General features: G+C 36.8%; 1 protein-coding gene across 1 annotated transcript in view; it reads right to left on the reverse strand.

Moving 5' to 3' along the window:
* Positions 1–33: 33 nt before the first annotated feature.
* Positions 34–18,086, reverse strand: part of RSBN1L (round spermatid basic protein 1 like) — a 67,638-nt gene continuing 49,585 nt past the window's right edge. Inside the window, exons 5-8 of the mRNA XM_075558493.1 lie at positions 17,567–17,709; positions 15,785–15,952; positions 4,809–4,917; positions 34–4,705 (exon numbers count right to left, since the gene is read on the reverse strand). Coding sequence (XP_075414608.1) covers positions 4,127–4,705; positions 4,809–4,917; positions 15,785–15,952; positions 17,567–17,709 — 999 coding nt within the window. The 3' untranslated portion in view covers positions 34–4,126. The remainder of the gene's footprint in view (positions 4,706–4,808; positions 4,918–15,784; positions 15,953–17,566; positions 17,710–18,086) is intronic.

Consider the following 18,086-nt stretch of genomic DNA (forward strand, 5'->3'; position numbering starts at 1 on the left):
GTACAGAGATCCAGAATGCTCATATTTTAAAAGTGCAGTTATTAGTGGGCAGATCATGGTGATTATACATACAGGTAGTTCCTTTTTACTTTTAATTTCTAGTTAACATAAATAGGACTTTCCGAATTTTTATTCTCCCATCATTCACATTCCTTGATTGGGTAAGAAGTCCAGAAGAGCTGGACGAGAAGATCAGCCCAATCCTGTGTCAAGCTTTCTTCTCCTTTCCCAGCTCTCCAGTAAAATGTGTCATTTGATGACTGTAAGCTTATAACAGACACATCATTATTTTTAGCCTCCTTGTGTTTGACATTCTAAATCGTGATTAGTACCATGTACAAGATACAATGGGTCACAGAAAAGGACTGCAAAACAAAAAGGGATTTATAGCCCCCACTGTGCTCTTTCTCTTACACAAAGTATACTGTCCAGGCCAGACTATCAAACATAACTCATAGACAATGCATTCTAAAACCAGAAAGATTTACTAACATACACAATTACATCAAGTGGGAGAAAAATGGACTAACAGCTACTCTTACCGCTCTGAAGACCCCTGTCCCTTTTCAACCATAAGAATATGGTAGTTTTGTCCTATGCTCTAAGACAGACCTAGTGATGTCTAGAGGAAACAGCAGTGTTACCATGTCTTTGAAGGCACCTATCCCTAACTAGCTTCATGACCCTCAGGGGAGCCCTCCATCATCTTCTCTCTGTTGGCATTGTCATTGTTTGATAGGTTTTCTTGGGGGGGGGGGCATATCTTCAGATTGGGATCATTTTCAGGATCTTATGTTTCTGCTATGACAGACAATCTTAAAGGTAGCGAGATTAAAATAATACAATAAATGTAAGGAAATAATTACAAAACAAAGGTAAAAAGATTACGGTTGTCAATTTTAGTATTTATTGAAAGGTGGAAGACCAGGAAAATTCCTCTCAAATTTCATAAACAAATCTTGCACCTTTGTTCAATGCAAAATGAATTTTTAGATATTTGCTTTACATGACAATGAACTTGTCTCAAAAATAACTGAATGCAAATTTACCAAAAACAGTGCTAATTTATTATTTACAAAAATGATGTTACCGTTCACAACTATAGAGGGAAAAAATGTTTTACACTCAGGAACACTCATAAAATACCTTGACTTCTTTAAGAACAAAAAAAAATAGATCTTTTCTACCCTCCACATGTCTCCCAAAAGGTGAGTGGATTAAAAATTAATGTACATGAAAACAAATGTATTTCCAAGAGAAATACGTGTGTGTAAATACACACACACCCCACACAAACACACAAGTGTTGTGCCAGAGCAACCTAATTTTTATTTAAGGCCAACAGCCTTAGTGACAAGGAGCTAGTGAATATGGCTTTAGTAGTTTTTTAACTAAATATCACAAATGCTTAGTTCAATTGCTAGCTAATCAGCTAACCTGAGCATGGAATATGTTACTTAGATAGCTAAAAGGGTATGAGCAGAAAAAGCACTGTAATAGACACCAGTAAGGTACCTTAGTTTTTTCCCCAAAGGTCTATGTATGAAATTAATAATTCACATGACAATTGATTATTTTATATAGTATATGTCAGAAACTGTATCTTAAATGCTTTATTGTTCTGGTCCAAGAAACTGAAAATAAAAGCAGGAGGGGAAAAAAAGCTGTTTAGATAAAGAGCTGGAATGTACTAACTAGGAAACCATTAATATAATGCAATATTAAAATAGAAATTCTCTGTATATAACAAAGGTAGTCAACAGTTCCTCAAGATTACATAGAAGAGGCTTTTAAAATTATAACCCGTAAAAACAAGGAAAATAAGCATTATTCAAGGCAATAACAAGGCTGTATCTTGAAATCTAAGCCCATGAACCATGAATTATAGTTAACCTCCCCAGAAATGTTCGCATTTTATGCATCAGAATTTCAAATTATGGAGAAGTTTTAACTATAAGATATACACAAAATTATACCTAAAAGCAACCACTATGGTTGTTTTTGATAAGCTTTCCTTTAAGGCTCATATATTTTAGAGAGGTACCTTAAGACTTAACAGTATGATCTCATGCATCTAATAAATTTTTATGGAAAATTAAAAATAAAAACAAACCTAAATATGTTGCCCTTCAATTAAAAAAAAACCAGAAAAATAACCACATTCCCTATTTTTCACTACTGATTCGTTATAAATTTTTATCTTCCAAAAAGGTAGGCGCACATCTAAAAATTTAGCTAGCAAATAGAATATTAAAGAGGTAGGGAGGATAGGACTGCCACATATAAAACAAATTTTTATTTACATGATCATGATTTATGTCTTTTCCACCACAAAGACATTTGCTATATTAAAATTATACTGATTTCCTGCAAAGCATCTGGATTTCCTACAATACTTCCCTACCCTTTTATTAATTTGGGAGCTAGAATTACTGTCATTTATGCAGTTAACTTTTTTTTTGTTCTGGCGAAAAACCTTTTTCTAAGTGACTTTCTCCATAACCAGAAAGATGAATCATTTTCATGGGTATGACAAATGAGGCGGAGCAGAAACCACTACAATGGATGGCAACAATACTCCAGAAGGCAGCACAAATACTACCAGAAAAAGTCATCAACCAAAGTACAAACCCAGAATAACACCAAAGACAAAATAAAATATCTGTGATGTATGAAGCTCCTTGCACTAAAGCATGTATCAAAGACATTTAATGGACTTTAAATTACAGAGTAGAAGTCTGAATTAATGCTAAGTTCATTGTTATATTTATTTCTCTGCCTAGGCACTAGCAATCCTTTTTCCTACCACAACTTTTTATTCTAGAGCCTCATTTATGAAGGAAGCACTTCAAGTTGTTTCCTTTGCTAGGGTACAGAGGGAGATCCTGAGAAATTAGAGGTACCACATCTTATTTTCTTACTTTTATCTCTGATTATGGCAGTTGAGTTACTGTCTCTGATCTTATTTTACAATTGTGCAATTGCCAAATTTTCCTCTCATTTTACATGAAATGAGGATCTTAATCACTCCTAATTAAACATTTTTGCTGAAAGACTTTTACTCCACTATAATTAAAGTACAAATGGCTAAAACCGTAAAAAAAAAATCTCTCCCCATTATATCACTCCATGCACTATAAAGAAAAATTATTTTAGAGCTATATAATCCCATCACACAATTTCATTCATTAGAAGCATTAGATATCATTAACAGACCTTGTTTCTCCTTTTTAAAAGTGTTTCTATTATCTAAACTGCTTTCTTAATGTTTAATATAAATATTTTTAAATGTATCCAGGGAGGAGTGCTGAGAAATTTCACATATTCATTTCATTCAGTAACTCAAAAAATTATGCAACATGATAATACATATATACAGGCCGCACACACACTCTCTCTCTCTCATAAAAGAATCTTGGTTTTTAAAAACACTTGCACAGTGTGGAGATTTAAATAGTCACTAGATTTGAATACTTGTATTTGCACTCACTCCATTACCACTCTAAATGGATACATCAGCAGAGAAAAACATAATATATCAGATAAATGATTTAACTGAATGTCGATTTGTCTTTTTGCAGACCCAACAGAAAATGTCATTTCTTATGAACCTTTATTAAGTGGCTCATATTTCCGTATAAATCACACTACAAAAGATTTAAAAAAAAAAAAGCTATTTACACTACAGTGCTGACACATTTCAAATTAAAAAAAATCTGTATAAATAAGCTCTATGGGAAAAGCCTTAAACTGTAAAAGGATTCTGGCTCATATTACAAAATGTGTGTGTGCGCGTGCGCAACACAATGTCAGCTGTATTCTAAAACCTACTCAAATGACCTAAAGAACATTTACGTTTAAACCTGCAATGCTTACAGTGCATCTGGCCCTAAGTGCTTTAGTACTTCACAGTTATGGACAGGCACTGAGGAATGTTACAGAGCTACATAGACTATGTTTTGTAACAGACTTGGGAGCAAGTCCTTGGCTTGCTTTTAGAATTCATGAATCTTCATCATTAAACCTTTTTAAAAAGAAAAGAATTTTAAGTGGTATGTACAAATTTAGCACAAAATGTCATCGTCTTTTGTATCTTGATTTGAATATGTTGAACTATGTTGCCTTGTTAAATTAGACTAGTCTGACTTCCAGCACACAATTCTTCCTTTACATCTTTGTTTCTATTTTCAAACTTAGGGTCCACCTCAGGCTTAATTTCTGTAAACTGAACATGATCCAATTTTGCTTTAGCATTCTTGCCGTCCGTATTATTAGATGCTCTAGTCTTTTCAGAAACATTAACATTCATGGGTTCTTCCTTGATTCTTACAGATGTAAAAGGTTCATGTTTAATTTTCTGTAATTCATATTTAGAATGAAGTTTGTCTGAAAAAACAGACTCCATGGAGGTTTTGCTTACAGCACATATCATGTGGTCAGTGTGAGGTCCGTGAACGGATGATGTGAGATCTGATGATGTGCTTGTTTCAGGAGTAGCTGTATTCCGAGAAGTGTCATCCTCTGAGTGATATAACTTAAGACGAACATGCCAGGCTAAACTGCATACAGCTGACACAGTCTTGAACTGATGCACAACATTCCTTGGAATGAAATAAATGTCATTATCATATAGCTGAATCCTGGCATAGCGAATACCTTCCCGCCTCAGTTGATTTAGTTTTGCATCATCAACCCACTGGACACACTGAAAAAAGAAAACAAACAAGAAATGCAAATAATTAGTCTTTACAGCAAAAAAAAAAAGAGACAAAAAATTAAACCAATGACACAGTATATTTAAAACATACCTGGGACAGCGGTGGTTCATGTAAATCTAACTGCATTCGCTGAACTACTTCTAAGAAATCTTCAGCATGGAAACAAATCACATCTTTGGTTATTCGGGGTTGATCAGGCCTAAAGAGAAGATAAGATAAAATAGAATCATCCATTAATGTTTCTTGGCCTATATTAAATTATAAGCAAACAAGATTTATGGCCAAAATTAAAGTGCTGTTTTAAAAATGAAAGTTAAATGGTAACTGAAAGACCACTTTACATAAAGTATGGCATCCTAAACAGATAAAGCACAACTCACTTTTATTATAGATATCTATTGTATTATAAATATTTTGAAAATAAGATATTTGAATTGGTAAATCATACAAATACAGAAAGCTAAGAGCTTTGGTTTAAACTTAAAGTCAATCATACTTCAAAAATTTCATGGCTAATGTTGACTGCAAAACTTCATAAAAAATAGAGATCAACATGAGGGAAAGGGAATACTTTTTGATTATTATCCATCATTCATAGTAGATACTACAAGTAACTGTACTGACACATAAGACTCACAAGTAACTTCACATATTAAGAAATATTTATCAGGAAAGTAACAACATAATAAACCTGTGGTGGGGGAACCAATCAAAATGATCTACATATAACTCCCTCCCACGGGGACAAACAACAGAAAAGTGGGTGAAGGGAGTCAGTCAGTGTAAGACATGAAAAAAATAATAATTTATACATTATCAAAGGTTCATGCGGGAGGGAGGGTGGGATTGGGAGAGGAAAAACTGAGGAGCTCAAGTAGCAAGAAATGTTTTGAAAATGATGATAGCAACAAATGTACAAATTTGATTGACACAACGGAAGTATGTATGGATCGTGATAAGAGTTGTACGAGCCCCTAATAAGTTGATTAAAAAATAAATAAGTAAATAAACATGTGCTGTTTGTTGAAACTAGTAGTGTTCTTTTAAACAATTCTAAAATATTCTCATATTAGTAAATTAATTAGGAGCATAGAAAACACTTTTTTATAGAAGGTGCTCAAAAGGATTTTCAGAATAAAATCCCAAGCAAAGACTATCACACCAAGGAAAATCTTAATGCAATTTGTAAAAAAACAAAACCTACAAGGGAGGATGAATAAGAATCATCACAGACTTATCAGAAACTGCACACTCGAAGGGAATGCAATGCTTTTACAGTGCTGCATTAAAAAAAGAGAACCTCTAATTCAACATGCTTCAAAAATATGAAAACCTTTTTAGATATAAGTTGAAAGACTGCATTGATGTATACAAAGGAATGCAGACCATCAATAAGAATTAATATGAAAAATATTTAGGCTCATTAAAAATTTTCTCTTAAAGATAATTACAACTTATTCCAATGAATTGTAGGGTTTAAAGGTAAAGCTTTATGCATGACAACATTTAGCACAAAGGCCAGAAAAGGAGAAAATATTAATTGGAAGTATATTTTTAAAAGCCTCTTACATATTGTATGAACTATTATTATTTGTGGTAGATTGTGATAAGTTTGGAACCAACTAAATAAGCAAAATAAAAAGGTAAACACTGGTGCCGTCAAGTCAGTTCTGACCGAGTACAAAAGAATGAAAGACTGCCTGGTCCTGTACAATCCTCACAACTATTATGTCTGAGCCCTTGTTGCTGGGACAGTGAACTGTGCGATGTGGTTTTTCTAGCCAAAGGCTCTCCCACCAAATGACCTTTCCCTGCATGGGTCTGATAAGAAGATAGGAGAAGACAGTGATAGGATTCAGGTGCGAGTAAGTCCTCTAAGGAAGAGGAGGAGGGATCTCATTACCAGCAAGAGGCAGGAGTAGAATATGTCCTCTGGACCTGGGATCCCTGCATAGTGAACCTCCTGGATCCAGACAGCAGCTACATCAGAAAAGCACCAGGAGGCAGAACATGAAACAGAGTGATGGGCTTCCCAAACCACAGAGCAAGTACGCTGAGGGCTTTTGTGCAGGAGGCTGGCTTGTGGAGTCGGGTGCCTCTCATGGAACTTCAGCTGAGTACCTTCAGCCTGAGGCTTCAGAGTGCAGTGGTATGCCCCTTCCTTCGCACATTTATTAACAGACCTGAAAGAACTCTGTAACATGTCCTGGAAAACAACTCAATCCTGAGCACTTCTCACTGCTATCACAATTTGTTAACTTCCTTAATAAACCCTTTAATCATGAATTTTGTCTGTGAGTTCTATGTAGACATTGCAATGGACATTAGAACCCAGAGAAGTGAAATAGAGACCTTAATTAAGGCTTAACAGTTATAGCTTCGTTGCCACTTTATCTCTTTGGGGGCCTTCCTATTTTTGGGTGTACTTCCACTCTTCCAGGGACTAGTCTCTCCTAATAATATGGGGAGGTACCAAAAGAAAAAAAAGTAAAAAAGCTCCGCAGGGCGGAGTTTTCCTATATGCATTTTTTCCCACTAAGCATCTAGGTATGCATCAAGCATCTGAGTTGGTGCACCCAGTGGTTTTGCCTAGAAAAGTTCTCTCTGGTCAGTGAATTTTTTGGTAAAAGTAATTTTGCTTGAACTTTTTGTGTGTATGATTGCCAATTTTAGGGAACAGCATGCAGCTGTGAAATTTTGTTTCCTGCTTGGGAAAAATGCTGCAGAAACTTGTTGTGATGCTGAACACAGCTTACAAGGACAGCACTATGGGAAAAACTCAAGTGTACAAGTGGTTTTCTCATTTCAAAAGAGGTGAAATGTTGATTGATGACAAAGAGCTTGAAAGTGACCCAGACTTTTTTCCAAGGTCATTACTGGTGATGAAATATGGTGATATTCTTACCACCCTGAAAGCAAACATCAATCAAGCCAATGGAAAATGCCATCATCACCTCCTCCAAAAAAGCTCATCAAGTGAAATCAAAGATCAAAACGTTGCTCATTTGTTTTTTGATATGAGGGGGATGCTGCATTTGAAGTTTGTTCCTTCCAATAGGTCAGACAGTTTGTCAAGCTATTTAGAGCAGCGGTCCTCAACCTGTGTGTCACGACCCCTTTGAGGGTCAAACGACCTTTCACAGGGGTCACCCAATTCATAACAGTAGCAAAATTAGTGATGAAGTAGCAATGCAAATAATTTTTATGGTTTTGGGGGAATCACCACAACATGAGGAACTGTATTAAAGGAAGGGTCATGGCATTAAGATGGTTGAGAAGCACTGATTTAAAGGTTCTGAGAAGACTACCTAACAGTGTGCTACAAAAGAGGTCTGATTTGTGGTAGACAGGATTGGTTTTGCCACCACAACACTACACCTGCTCATGCAGCCAGTTTTGGCAAAAACAGTATGCCTCTCTTGTCAAGCACCTTACTCACCTGACCTCACTGCATGCTATTTCTTTTTGTTTCTGCAAATGAAAAGGGACATGAAAGGACAGTGATTTGAAGACGTAGAAGAGGTGAAGAAAAAAGTGAGGGAGGTATTGTGACCATCCAATCAGATGAGTTTGAAAAATATTTCCAATAATGGAATTGTAGATTTGACAAATGTATTAAGCGTAATGGAGAATACTTTGACGATGATATGGTTGTTTTGTAAAAAAAATGTAAATACATAGCTTGGAGGGGGGGGGGCAACCCCTTCATATGTCTAAAACACATGAGACAAAGTCCTTGCTTCTACACATTCCGGGTATACGTCTTCCAAGACAGATTTGCTGTTTTTCTGGAAATCCATGGTACTTTCAATATTCTTTGCCATCATCATAATTCAAATGCATCAGTTCTCATGTTTTCTTAATTGAAAAAGGCATGGCTTGAAAGAGGCATACTTTAGTATGCCAAGTGCAAAGGTTTAACACACTTAACTGCTATTTGAAAGATATGCATCTACCCAGTGGTCCCTCAAAAGAACACCTGGCAATCTACTTCTGAAAAAATCAGCCACTGAAAATCCAGTGGTGCTAACATATGCGCCAGAACTGACTTAATGGCAATGAATGGTGGTGGTGAATACCTAACCACTGGAGGATGTGCTTTTTAAAAAGTATACACAGAGTGGAGGGAAGGGTGGAAACGGGGAACCAATTGCAAGGCTCTACAAATGACCTCCTCCCTGGGGGACGGACAGCGGAAGGGTGGGTAAAGGGAGACGTCGGATAGGGTAAGACATAGACAAAATAATAATTTATAAATTATCAAGGGTTCATGAGGGAGGGGGGATTAGGGAGGGAGGGGGAAAATGAGGAGCTGATGCCAGGGGCTTAAGTGGAGAGCAAATGTTTTGAGAATGATGAGGGCAATGAATGTACAAATGTACTTTATAAATTGATGTATGTATGGATTGTGATAAGAGTTGTATGAGCCCCTAATAAAATTATTAAAAAATTAAAAAATACACATAGAATATTCATCAATATAGCCTGTAAAGTAAACTGAGTGAAAAAAGGATGGAATGTAGAGTATATTTCCAGATCACAGAGAATTATAAATAAGTAAATAAAAAGCAGCGGCAGCAAAACCTGGAATAAAATTGTCAAATATTAAAAATTAAGGAATACTCTTTTAAATAACCCATAGGTTAAAAACAAAGAAATTCAAAGGAAAATTAGAAATGTTTTGAACTGAATAGGTCTCTTAATGAACTAAAGCTAGAAAAAGAAAATTCTTTCCTTAAAGGGAAACAAGCCAGTCAGGTTGCAATGTAGCATACAACATTCCTCTAGTTCTATAATGCTTTCCCCCAATCCTCCCCCCCACTATCACGATCCCAATTCTACCTTGTAAGTCTGGCTAGACCAGAGGATGTACACTGGTACAGATAGGAAATGGAAACACAGGGAATACAGGACGGATGGTCCCTTCAGAACCAATGGTGAGCGTGGTAATACCGGGAGGGTAGAGGCAGGGTGGGGTAGAGAGGGGGAACTCATTACAGGGATCTACATATAACCCCCCTTCCTGGGAGATGGACAACAGAAAAGTGGGTGAAGGGAGACGTCGGACAGTGTAACATATGACAAAATAATAATTTATAAATTATCAAGGGTTCATGAGGAAGAAGGGGGGAAATGAGGAGCTGATGCCAGGGGCTTACGTGGAGAGCAAATGAGAATGATGAGGGCAATGAATGTACAAATGTGCTTTACACAATTTTTTAACTATTTTATTAGGGGCTCATACAACTCTTATCACAATCCATACATACATCAACTGGCTTTATACAATTGATGTATATATGAATTGTGATAAGAGTTGTATGAGCCCCCAATAAAATGATAAAAAAGAACTAAAAATAATAAAGTAAAAAAAACACAAGCAAACAGAAAAATAGAAAACATCAATGAAATAAAAGTCTGATTTTTAAGTTCAATAAAATTGATAACTTCTAGCAACTTATTAAAACAAGCAAAAAAAAATTAACACTATAAGAGGGCTTCAACAAGTTCATAGAAAAATCCTATCATCATTTTTTTGGCCACCTCAAAAAAATACTTTATTGTTCATTGGGTGAAGTTTTATAGACCAGATTATAGGTTTACATTCAATAATTTATATATACATTTTAATTAAACTAATCTGTAATTCCCTCGATGTACTACCATCCCAACCCATTTCTTCCCTGTGGTTCCTGTTTCCAATTCCTCCTTTTCTAATCCTCTGAACTTTGTCATTGAGTAAAAGCTGCTCTTTTGATCACAAATGGTAGATTATTTTAATGTAGCAGTGAGTTCAGTTCCACACCTGAAGGGTAAGGACTAGTCTTGGGAATCCCACCTGTCTCTATCACTAGCCTTTTTTATGAGAAACCCCCTACCTTTTAATTCCATTTTCCACGAAACTTTTGAAGAACTTTCATACAAGGCAATTGAATACAGTACTATGTATGCCATAATATAACTTTAAAACATACATGGAAAAATTGAGTTAAAATTTAAAAGAATTTTTCCTAAACTTTCTGAAGCCCCCTCATATGTATTTATATCACTTACAATATGTGATCCTACATTACCATTTACATGTACCATTCCTAGTTATTATATATGAAACATATATATATATACAATATAACCAAGAGGTTTTTAATCTCAGAATTAGCAATAGAATTATAAAAATATAAAGTCTTAGGGTAAATGTATGTTTGACTTTATTAAAAACTGCAAAATTCCTTTTCAGTTCCCACAACAGTATGAAATTTCTAAATTCATCTACATCCTCATGAACAATTGGTATTTAGTATACATGTATTTATTTGGACAAAACACGCACAAAAGGATAAATCATAATTCATGGAAAAAAGAAAAGAAAATCTAATGAAATTTTCCTACAAACTTTTAAACAAAAATCCATTGCCCCTGAGTTGTCTAACTCACAGTGGCCCCATGTGCCAGACCTCTGTGGTGTTTCTGTGGCTCCAAATGGAGGGAGAAGAGAAGACTAATTGTTCTCCTGGGGTGGCTGCTTGCAGTTCAAAGCTTACCATAATGACAGCACCACTGGGCTCCTCTGAGCTTTGGAAGCACCCTCATATAGATGAGTAATTCAAAAAACCAAACAATAGGGGACTGCAAAATGGCGGCCGGGAAAGTTCCGTCCTCTTCAATTCCATTTGTCAGGAGCTTTTTGAAGGACCATTGTCTCTAAGTTGAGAACATTTTCTCCAAGTCTGTAATCGGACATTTCTCACTGTAAGGAAGTCCACCTTATCCAATGCTTTTCTCAAGCGTCCTGAAACTGTCGCCTAATGCAAAACTTCCTATCATTTCTTCTAGAAGTTCTAGAGTTCCAAGAGGCCCCCTGAAAGATTAACAATATTGAATCTGGGATTTCAGAAACAAGGCATAACTTTTGAAAAATTGCATGGCCGAGGTCTGGCCCGACCTCCTCAAGCTTCACCACAGGCAGAGAATCACCATCAGCACCAGCTTAAGAGTCATTCTTCTGAAGCAGAGATCAGACAGAGCTCCTCTCTCCAGTCTGTGTTATCATTCTGACACCAACCACCTCCCACACCACACGCGATGCCTCTGCTGGTTTCAATAATTCATTGTAACGGCCACAGAACTCACAGGTCTCACGGATATGTTTATAACGAAGTAACAGGCTACAGTTCAGGCTTAGAAATACTCCATTCTGTCTATTCCATTAAAGCAGTTTCTTCTCAGACATCCTGTAGGGAGGTCTTTCTCTGGCCTTCAGCCCCTCAGCCTGCCCCTGCTTGGGCAAGTGTCACAAAGTTCTTTTTTTCCCCCAAAGTTCTTTTCTGATAAGGGCCCAAAGGTACCTCACTTTGCCACTGAGTCTTGATGCCATGGCGCTCAGCTCACTGTGAGGGCTAGGAACCCACCATGCCATCTTCTGCAGGCCTCTTGGTTCTGTTGCTGCCATTTCTTGGCCATAACGTCTCATCATTTCCACCATCTATGGTGTTACAGTTTTCTCTTTGTCTGTCTCCTGGGTAGAGGATAGATCCTGGCTGTAAAGGGCATGTTCTGTTATTGTTTCCTCTAGATTTCCCCATCTGCTCTTGGACTGGCTCTCTTTTAAATTTAGCAGGATGGTAAACTGACCGACCAATTCCCTTATTAGGGTTTCAAACACCTTATTTGCATGCCCCACTTCTACCCCATGCTGAGCACCTTATTTATATTCCTAGTCAGCCAAACAATTCCCTTGGTGGGCCACAAGCCCCTCATTTGCATGGTCCCACATAGTCCTTTGGTAACAGTTAAGACTCTGGCTATAAGGGCCATATTATATTATACAATGCACAACTGGCTCCTGTAGCCACTGGGTCTTTTCTGATTACAGGGTTAACTTCCTCCTCCCAATTGTTTTACAAGTCCAAAACAGTCATTCGTAATTAGTCCTTCAGTAGGCAAGATTCCTTAGGGTGAAGTTACTCAAGTTCCAGTCATTCAAGTCTGCTGTAGTCAGGTTTCTGATCTGGTCAGGTTCTCCAAAATTTGTCTTATCTCCACCCTTTCTGGCCTCTGATAAAATCCAATGGACAGATTATTGTCTCTTTACCCTGAGCTTCATAAGGTAAGCAGGATAGTGCTTAGGAGACTTTAGGTTTGGTCACTGTTCGACATGGTTCATAAGTGCCTCTTGCTTAGTCCACCCTTTGAGTTAGTTTCTACAATTACAGTTTTTACAGTCAAAGTTAACAAGCATTGCTCACAGTTGAATCATACAATCTCATCAGCATCTTCCTTCACCCCATTTCTTCCATGCCCCATCAGGAAAAGAGGAAGTTTTTCAGACCATCTCCTTTGTAAATTAAGTACTTGAGCCAGGAAGCTTGCTGTCTGCTGCTCTAGGTTCTGCGGCTTCAACTTCTCTGCCATGTGGTGATCTCCAGTCCACTTCTTTTCTTTCTTGATGGTAGTGGCATCTCCTTTCTGTCTCTAAAATGGCTTATTCTCAGCCTTGAGGGATGGCAAAATTAATCAGTCCTCATATTAAGGTTTTGTGTACTTTATTTACATTCCCAAACAAGTGCCATAACCCTTTATTTACCTTCTTAGCAAGTTATCTGGTCCCTTGGTGAGCTATACCCAAAACTAACTCACTGCCACTGAATCAGTGCTCATGCACAGCCCCTCCCTGTGGGTTATCCAGACTGTTAACTGCTTAAGGGAGTAGAAAGCCCAATCTTTTGCTCTTAGCCTCATGGGGTAGCAGGAGAGTAAAACCTTCAAGAGACCTTAGCTTTGGCCATAGTTAAGTGTCACCCTTTCGATAATTTTCTAAAATTACAGTTTCTATCACAATCAACCTTGTAAATATTATAGCTAAATCATACAATCCTATCACCATCTTGCTCCATCCCATCCCTTTGACAACTCCATCAAGAGAAGAGGAAGCTATTCAGTGGGGAGTCTCCCTTGTCCCACATATATCGAAATTAAGTACACCCATGGCTGCATGTAAACCAAACACTTCATGTTATTTATCTCCCTGACGCTGCATCTCATTGTAGGTAGCCAATATTTAAATTGCATGTCCCTATCAAGCCAGTACTCTGAGAAGACAAGTATATTCTTTGAACTGAGAGTGTCTCTATCAAAAGCAGTCTGATCAAAGTAAGTCATCAAATTGTAGCAATCTAACTGTCCCTAACACAAAACCAAACCCACTGCTACTAAGTTAATATCAACTCACTGCGACTGCCCCATAGGCCTTCCAATGCTATATTTGGTTAAAGAAGCTGACTGTTAAATCAATCTTCCATGGAGCCGCTGTGGATTTGAACGTTTTGACCTGTTGATTTCTAGCTGAACTTCTGAACCACTGTGTCACCAGGGCTCCTCCCAAATGACATACTATATTTCAAGTGAGTGTTTTACTGAACATAAGTTATAACTTAATAAAATTGATTTTTTAAAGTTTGATTTTAGGGAAGTGACCACAGACATATAAATATAAATACTATCTCGATTATCCTGAGAGAATTGCATATTTGATGACTAACTCATAAGCTTCATTCCTATCTAACTAGAAAATTCCTTGTACTCTAAACTCTATCTTTTATTTCAAGTTAGTGTGAGGCCTGGTTGTAAGCTGAAGAATCTAGGAATATACAATGTCCTCATATTTACTGATTCCTTAAGGAGCCCGTTGCTAGCTGAAGACAGGGCAGCACTGAAGGCAGCCTGCTTTCATAAAGATTCACAGCTTTAGAAACTCTTAAGAGCCGTTCTACTCTTTCTTTAAGTCAGAACTGACTTGATAGCAATGTAAATGTCTTCCAAAGTAAAAGAGAACTGAAAACCTATGATCCGAAGGGGGAGAGGGGAAGGCACCAACTTCCTTACTATACAGTAATTTAGCAGCAAGGAGTACTAAGAAAGGATTTGCCATCCATGTTTGCGTGACAGGTTGAAGACATCCTGATAGTTATAATAAAATTACTTTCTTGCTATCTTTAACACGAAGAGATTAATGAAGCAAATTGTATTTTACAATAGTGAAAAAAATGCAAAGCTCACAATGCCTAACCTAAGCATATTCTTGAACCTAGTCATCTGATGTATAGTAGTTTGGTATTTGTTTTTTTTTACTGTGACACTGCTCGCCACGAAAGTAGTTTTATTACACAAACATTTTTGGGTTACCTATGAAAGGAGAGGCACAATCTCTACTCTCAAGGTGAATCTAAAGTGGGAAAGAAAGTATTTACCAAAAATAATGTAAAGGCTATTAAGAATTATTTGACAGAGGGGCTCTAAGTAGGAAAAAACTGTTGTGAAACTGCTGATGGCAACATATGCACAAGTGTGCTGAATACACTGAATGACAGATTGTCATAGATTTGTAAGAGCCCCCAATAAAATGACTAATTATAAAGTTATTTGACAGCAATGGGTTTAGATTTTTTAAGAGAAACTTAGGGTAAGGAAAATTAAAAGCACAACCTGAAATAGAAACAAATGAACACAAAAAGAAAAATACCGACACTTAGTAAGGGAAAGATAGAAGAGCTGAAAGAAAAAGATAATAAAGTCTGGAGTCAAATCTTGCACCAATCTCAGCTCTACCACCTGCTAACTATGGTAGAACAATTGATAGCCCAGAGCCTCACTATCTGTGAATGATAAATACGAGGGGGCTTCAAAAGGTTTGTGAAAAATTTGAGTGAAAAGAAGTCCCCTAGTGGGCCAAAAGAGTAGTCCAGAAATTTTAATAAGGCAACATCTATAACATTTGCAACATGTGTAAACTGGCTTGCAGCAAGCACCAAAGAACCTTAATTTTCCTTTTAGCTTACCTCTATTTTTTTCACTTCTAGTCACTTAAAAATAATATTTGAATCAAACAGCAAATGATTAAAACTAGATGCTAGCAAAGCACGATCTTCTCTATTGCAGTTATAAAATTATGATATCGAAATACAAGAAAAAATTTTTTTTTACCACAGTAGAGATATTGGGAAACCTTCTAAGAATAAATGTAAAAGTGAAGAAAATCTTTCATTAAAATAGAAGTAGTTAATATATACCACTCTCCACAATGAACAGCCTTCAGCACTCCAACAGCAGCTGTGGTCTGTCTTTCAAAACCTTGTCCTATATGATCTGCATGGGCTCTTGTCCTGTCTTCAAAGAGCATCTCACGGGGCTCACTGGTTCGAGGTAGGTACTGCAGGTTTTTTATTTCATTGGTAGTTCTGTTTTAAAAATTCATTTTATTTTTATACATATATACTGATGGAAAAAATTAACCCTAACTATCATATGTGTTCAGGCTTTACTGCCATCACACATTTTATAATCATTTAATTCAGACAAGAGAATTTTAACTCATCTCCTTCCAAATCATCAAGTTCTATTTTTAAAATGATTACATATAAGTAAGGATACAAACACTCATACAATCTCCTTTATCCAAGACATTCCTCACAAAATTTCAGCTATGAAGAAATACCTATTTGAGCAAGTTACAGATGCTATAATATACCCAGTTCCCCTATATCCGGACTCTTTCCCTTGGGTCTGGATCGAATCCGTGGGGCCATGACTAGTAAGGACAGAACTGTAAGAACCAGTTACCTTTTTCATTCCATGTTTACAGAACACCTATTATCTTTCTGGCTACCATCTAGGCCCTCAACCTTGTCTGTCAGTTTGTGATCCTGGGGTGGATTACATGCTGCTTTGATCATGGAAGCCATAACAATAGTTAATTCAAATACCAGTAGGGTCACTCATGCATGATAAAAAGGTTTCAATGGAACTTCCATGGTTTAGACTTTATTTTATATCCTCTATAAAATGTTTTCATTTTCTAAATATAGGTAATCCTTGATTATGGTAATGGAAGGGATTATGATTCATCCCCAGCTGTGTAAGAATTTTTAGGTAAGTCAGAACAGGTGCATAGGGTTCATCTTAGTTTTACTTTGCTGGATGAAATGGAGCCTCGGCAGTGCCTTAAGCATTTCAAAAGGCAAAACTAACCCACTGCCATTGAGTTGATGGTAATTCCTAGAGGCCCCAACAGAACAGGGTAGAACTGCACCCATGAGTGTCCGAGACCATAACACTATGGAAGGAGAAAGCTTCGTCTTTCTCCATAGAGGAGCTGGTGGATTTGAACTGTTGACCTTGCAGTCAGCAGCCCAACAAATAAACATTACACCACAAAGACTACTGGATTAAGCATTAGAGGGTACTAATCAAAAAGTCAGTGTCTTGAGTCCACCAGCTGTTCCATAAGGGAGAGGGATGAGGCGGTCTACATTCATAAGATTGTAGAGCCCTAGAAATCCCACAGCCCAACATTACTCTGTTCTACAAGGTCAGAATTGACTTGACAGCAGTCAGTTAGTAAAAGACAAAGCTGAAAACCTTTTCAAGTATTTAAAAGCTGAACATGCAGCAAAATAAGATGCTTGTGCTGAAGAATCTGTTGCAAAGAGGAACTGTTTTAATCATTTCAAAATAAGGGCAAATTTACATAGCTTTACAAGGCAAGTAAGGGTGTCTATAAATAGGATATTTATAACCTAGGTTCTTCTTAAATTTATTATTAAAATAGTTTCTAACTTGTCTCTGTTGTGAATGACTTTGTTTTCCATTCCTAAACATAATTTACTGTTATTTCCCTATAATCTCATGTCTTATTTAAATTGTTTTGCAAAAAAATTTCTATCAGATAGCAATTTTTCAATTTATCTTCCAATTATACTCTAAACTTTCCTTATTCCAATTTTACACACACACACACACACACCATATGCAAATGCTCATCCCCAGATAAAAAAAAATCATATCCAACCTACCTTTTCCTTTTGAAGGGTGACTTTGGCATATCAGCCACAGGGATCATTTGTTCTCCTGGCCGAACCCACATGATAGGGCCATCATCGCTGTCTTTTCGAGTCTCTAATTCCAAGCTAGACAGTGTCCCCCATGGCAGTGTACACTAGAAGCAAATAATTACTTAGACACCAGTGATTTTCTACATGGTTCTTTAAATACATATTGAAGAGTATTATTCCTTCACAAACAGGCTTTCAAACAGACCTTTATTGGTATACTTTGTAATACATAGTAACAAATATACACTTATATGACACATGTTCCCTGTAATAGTTCTGATTCACACCTAGTTCCTGACCTCTACCTGTTAAGTGCATGATTTATGGTAGTCATTGTTTATTATTCCTCCTTCTACAAAATATATGATCTTGTAAGACATGAAAAAAAAAATTATCAAGGGTTGATGAGGGAGGGTGGGGGAGGGGGGAAATGAGCTGATACCAAGGGCTCAAGTAGAAAGAAAATGTTTTGAAAATCGCA

Source organism: Tenrec ecaudatus, chromosome 9, assembly GCF_050624435.1.
Source record: "Tenrec ecaudatus isolate mTenEca1 chromosome 9, mTenEca1.hap1, whole genome shotgun sequence".
In the NCBI taxonomy this organism is placed as follows: domain Eukaryota; kingdom Metazoa; phylum Chordata; class Mammalia; order Afrosoricida; family Tenrecidae; genus Tenrec; species Tenrec ecaudatus.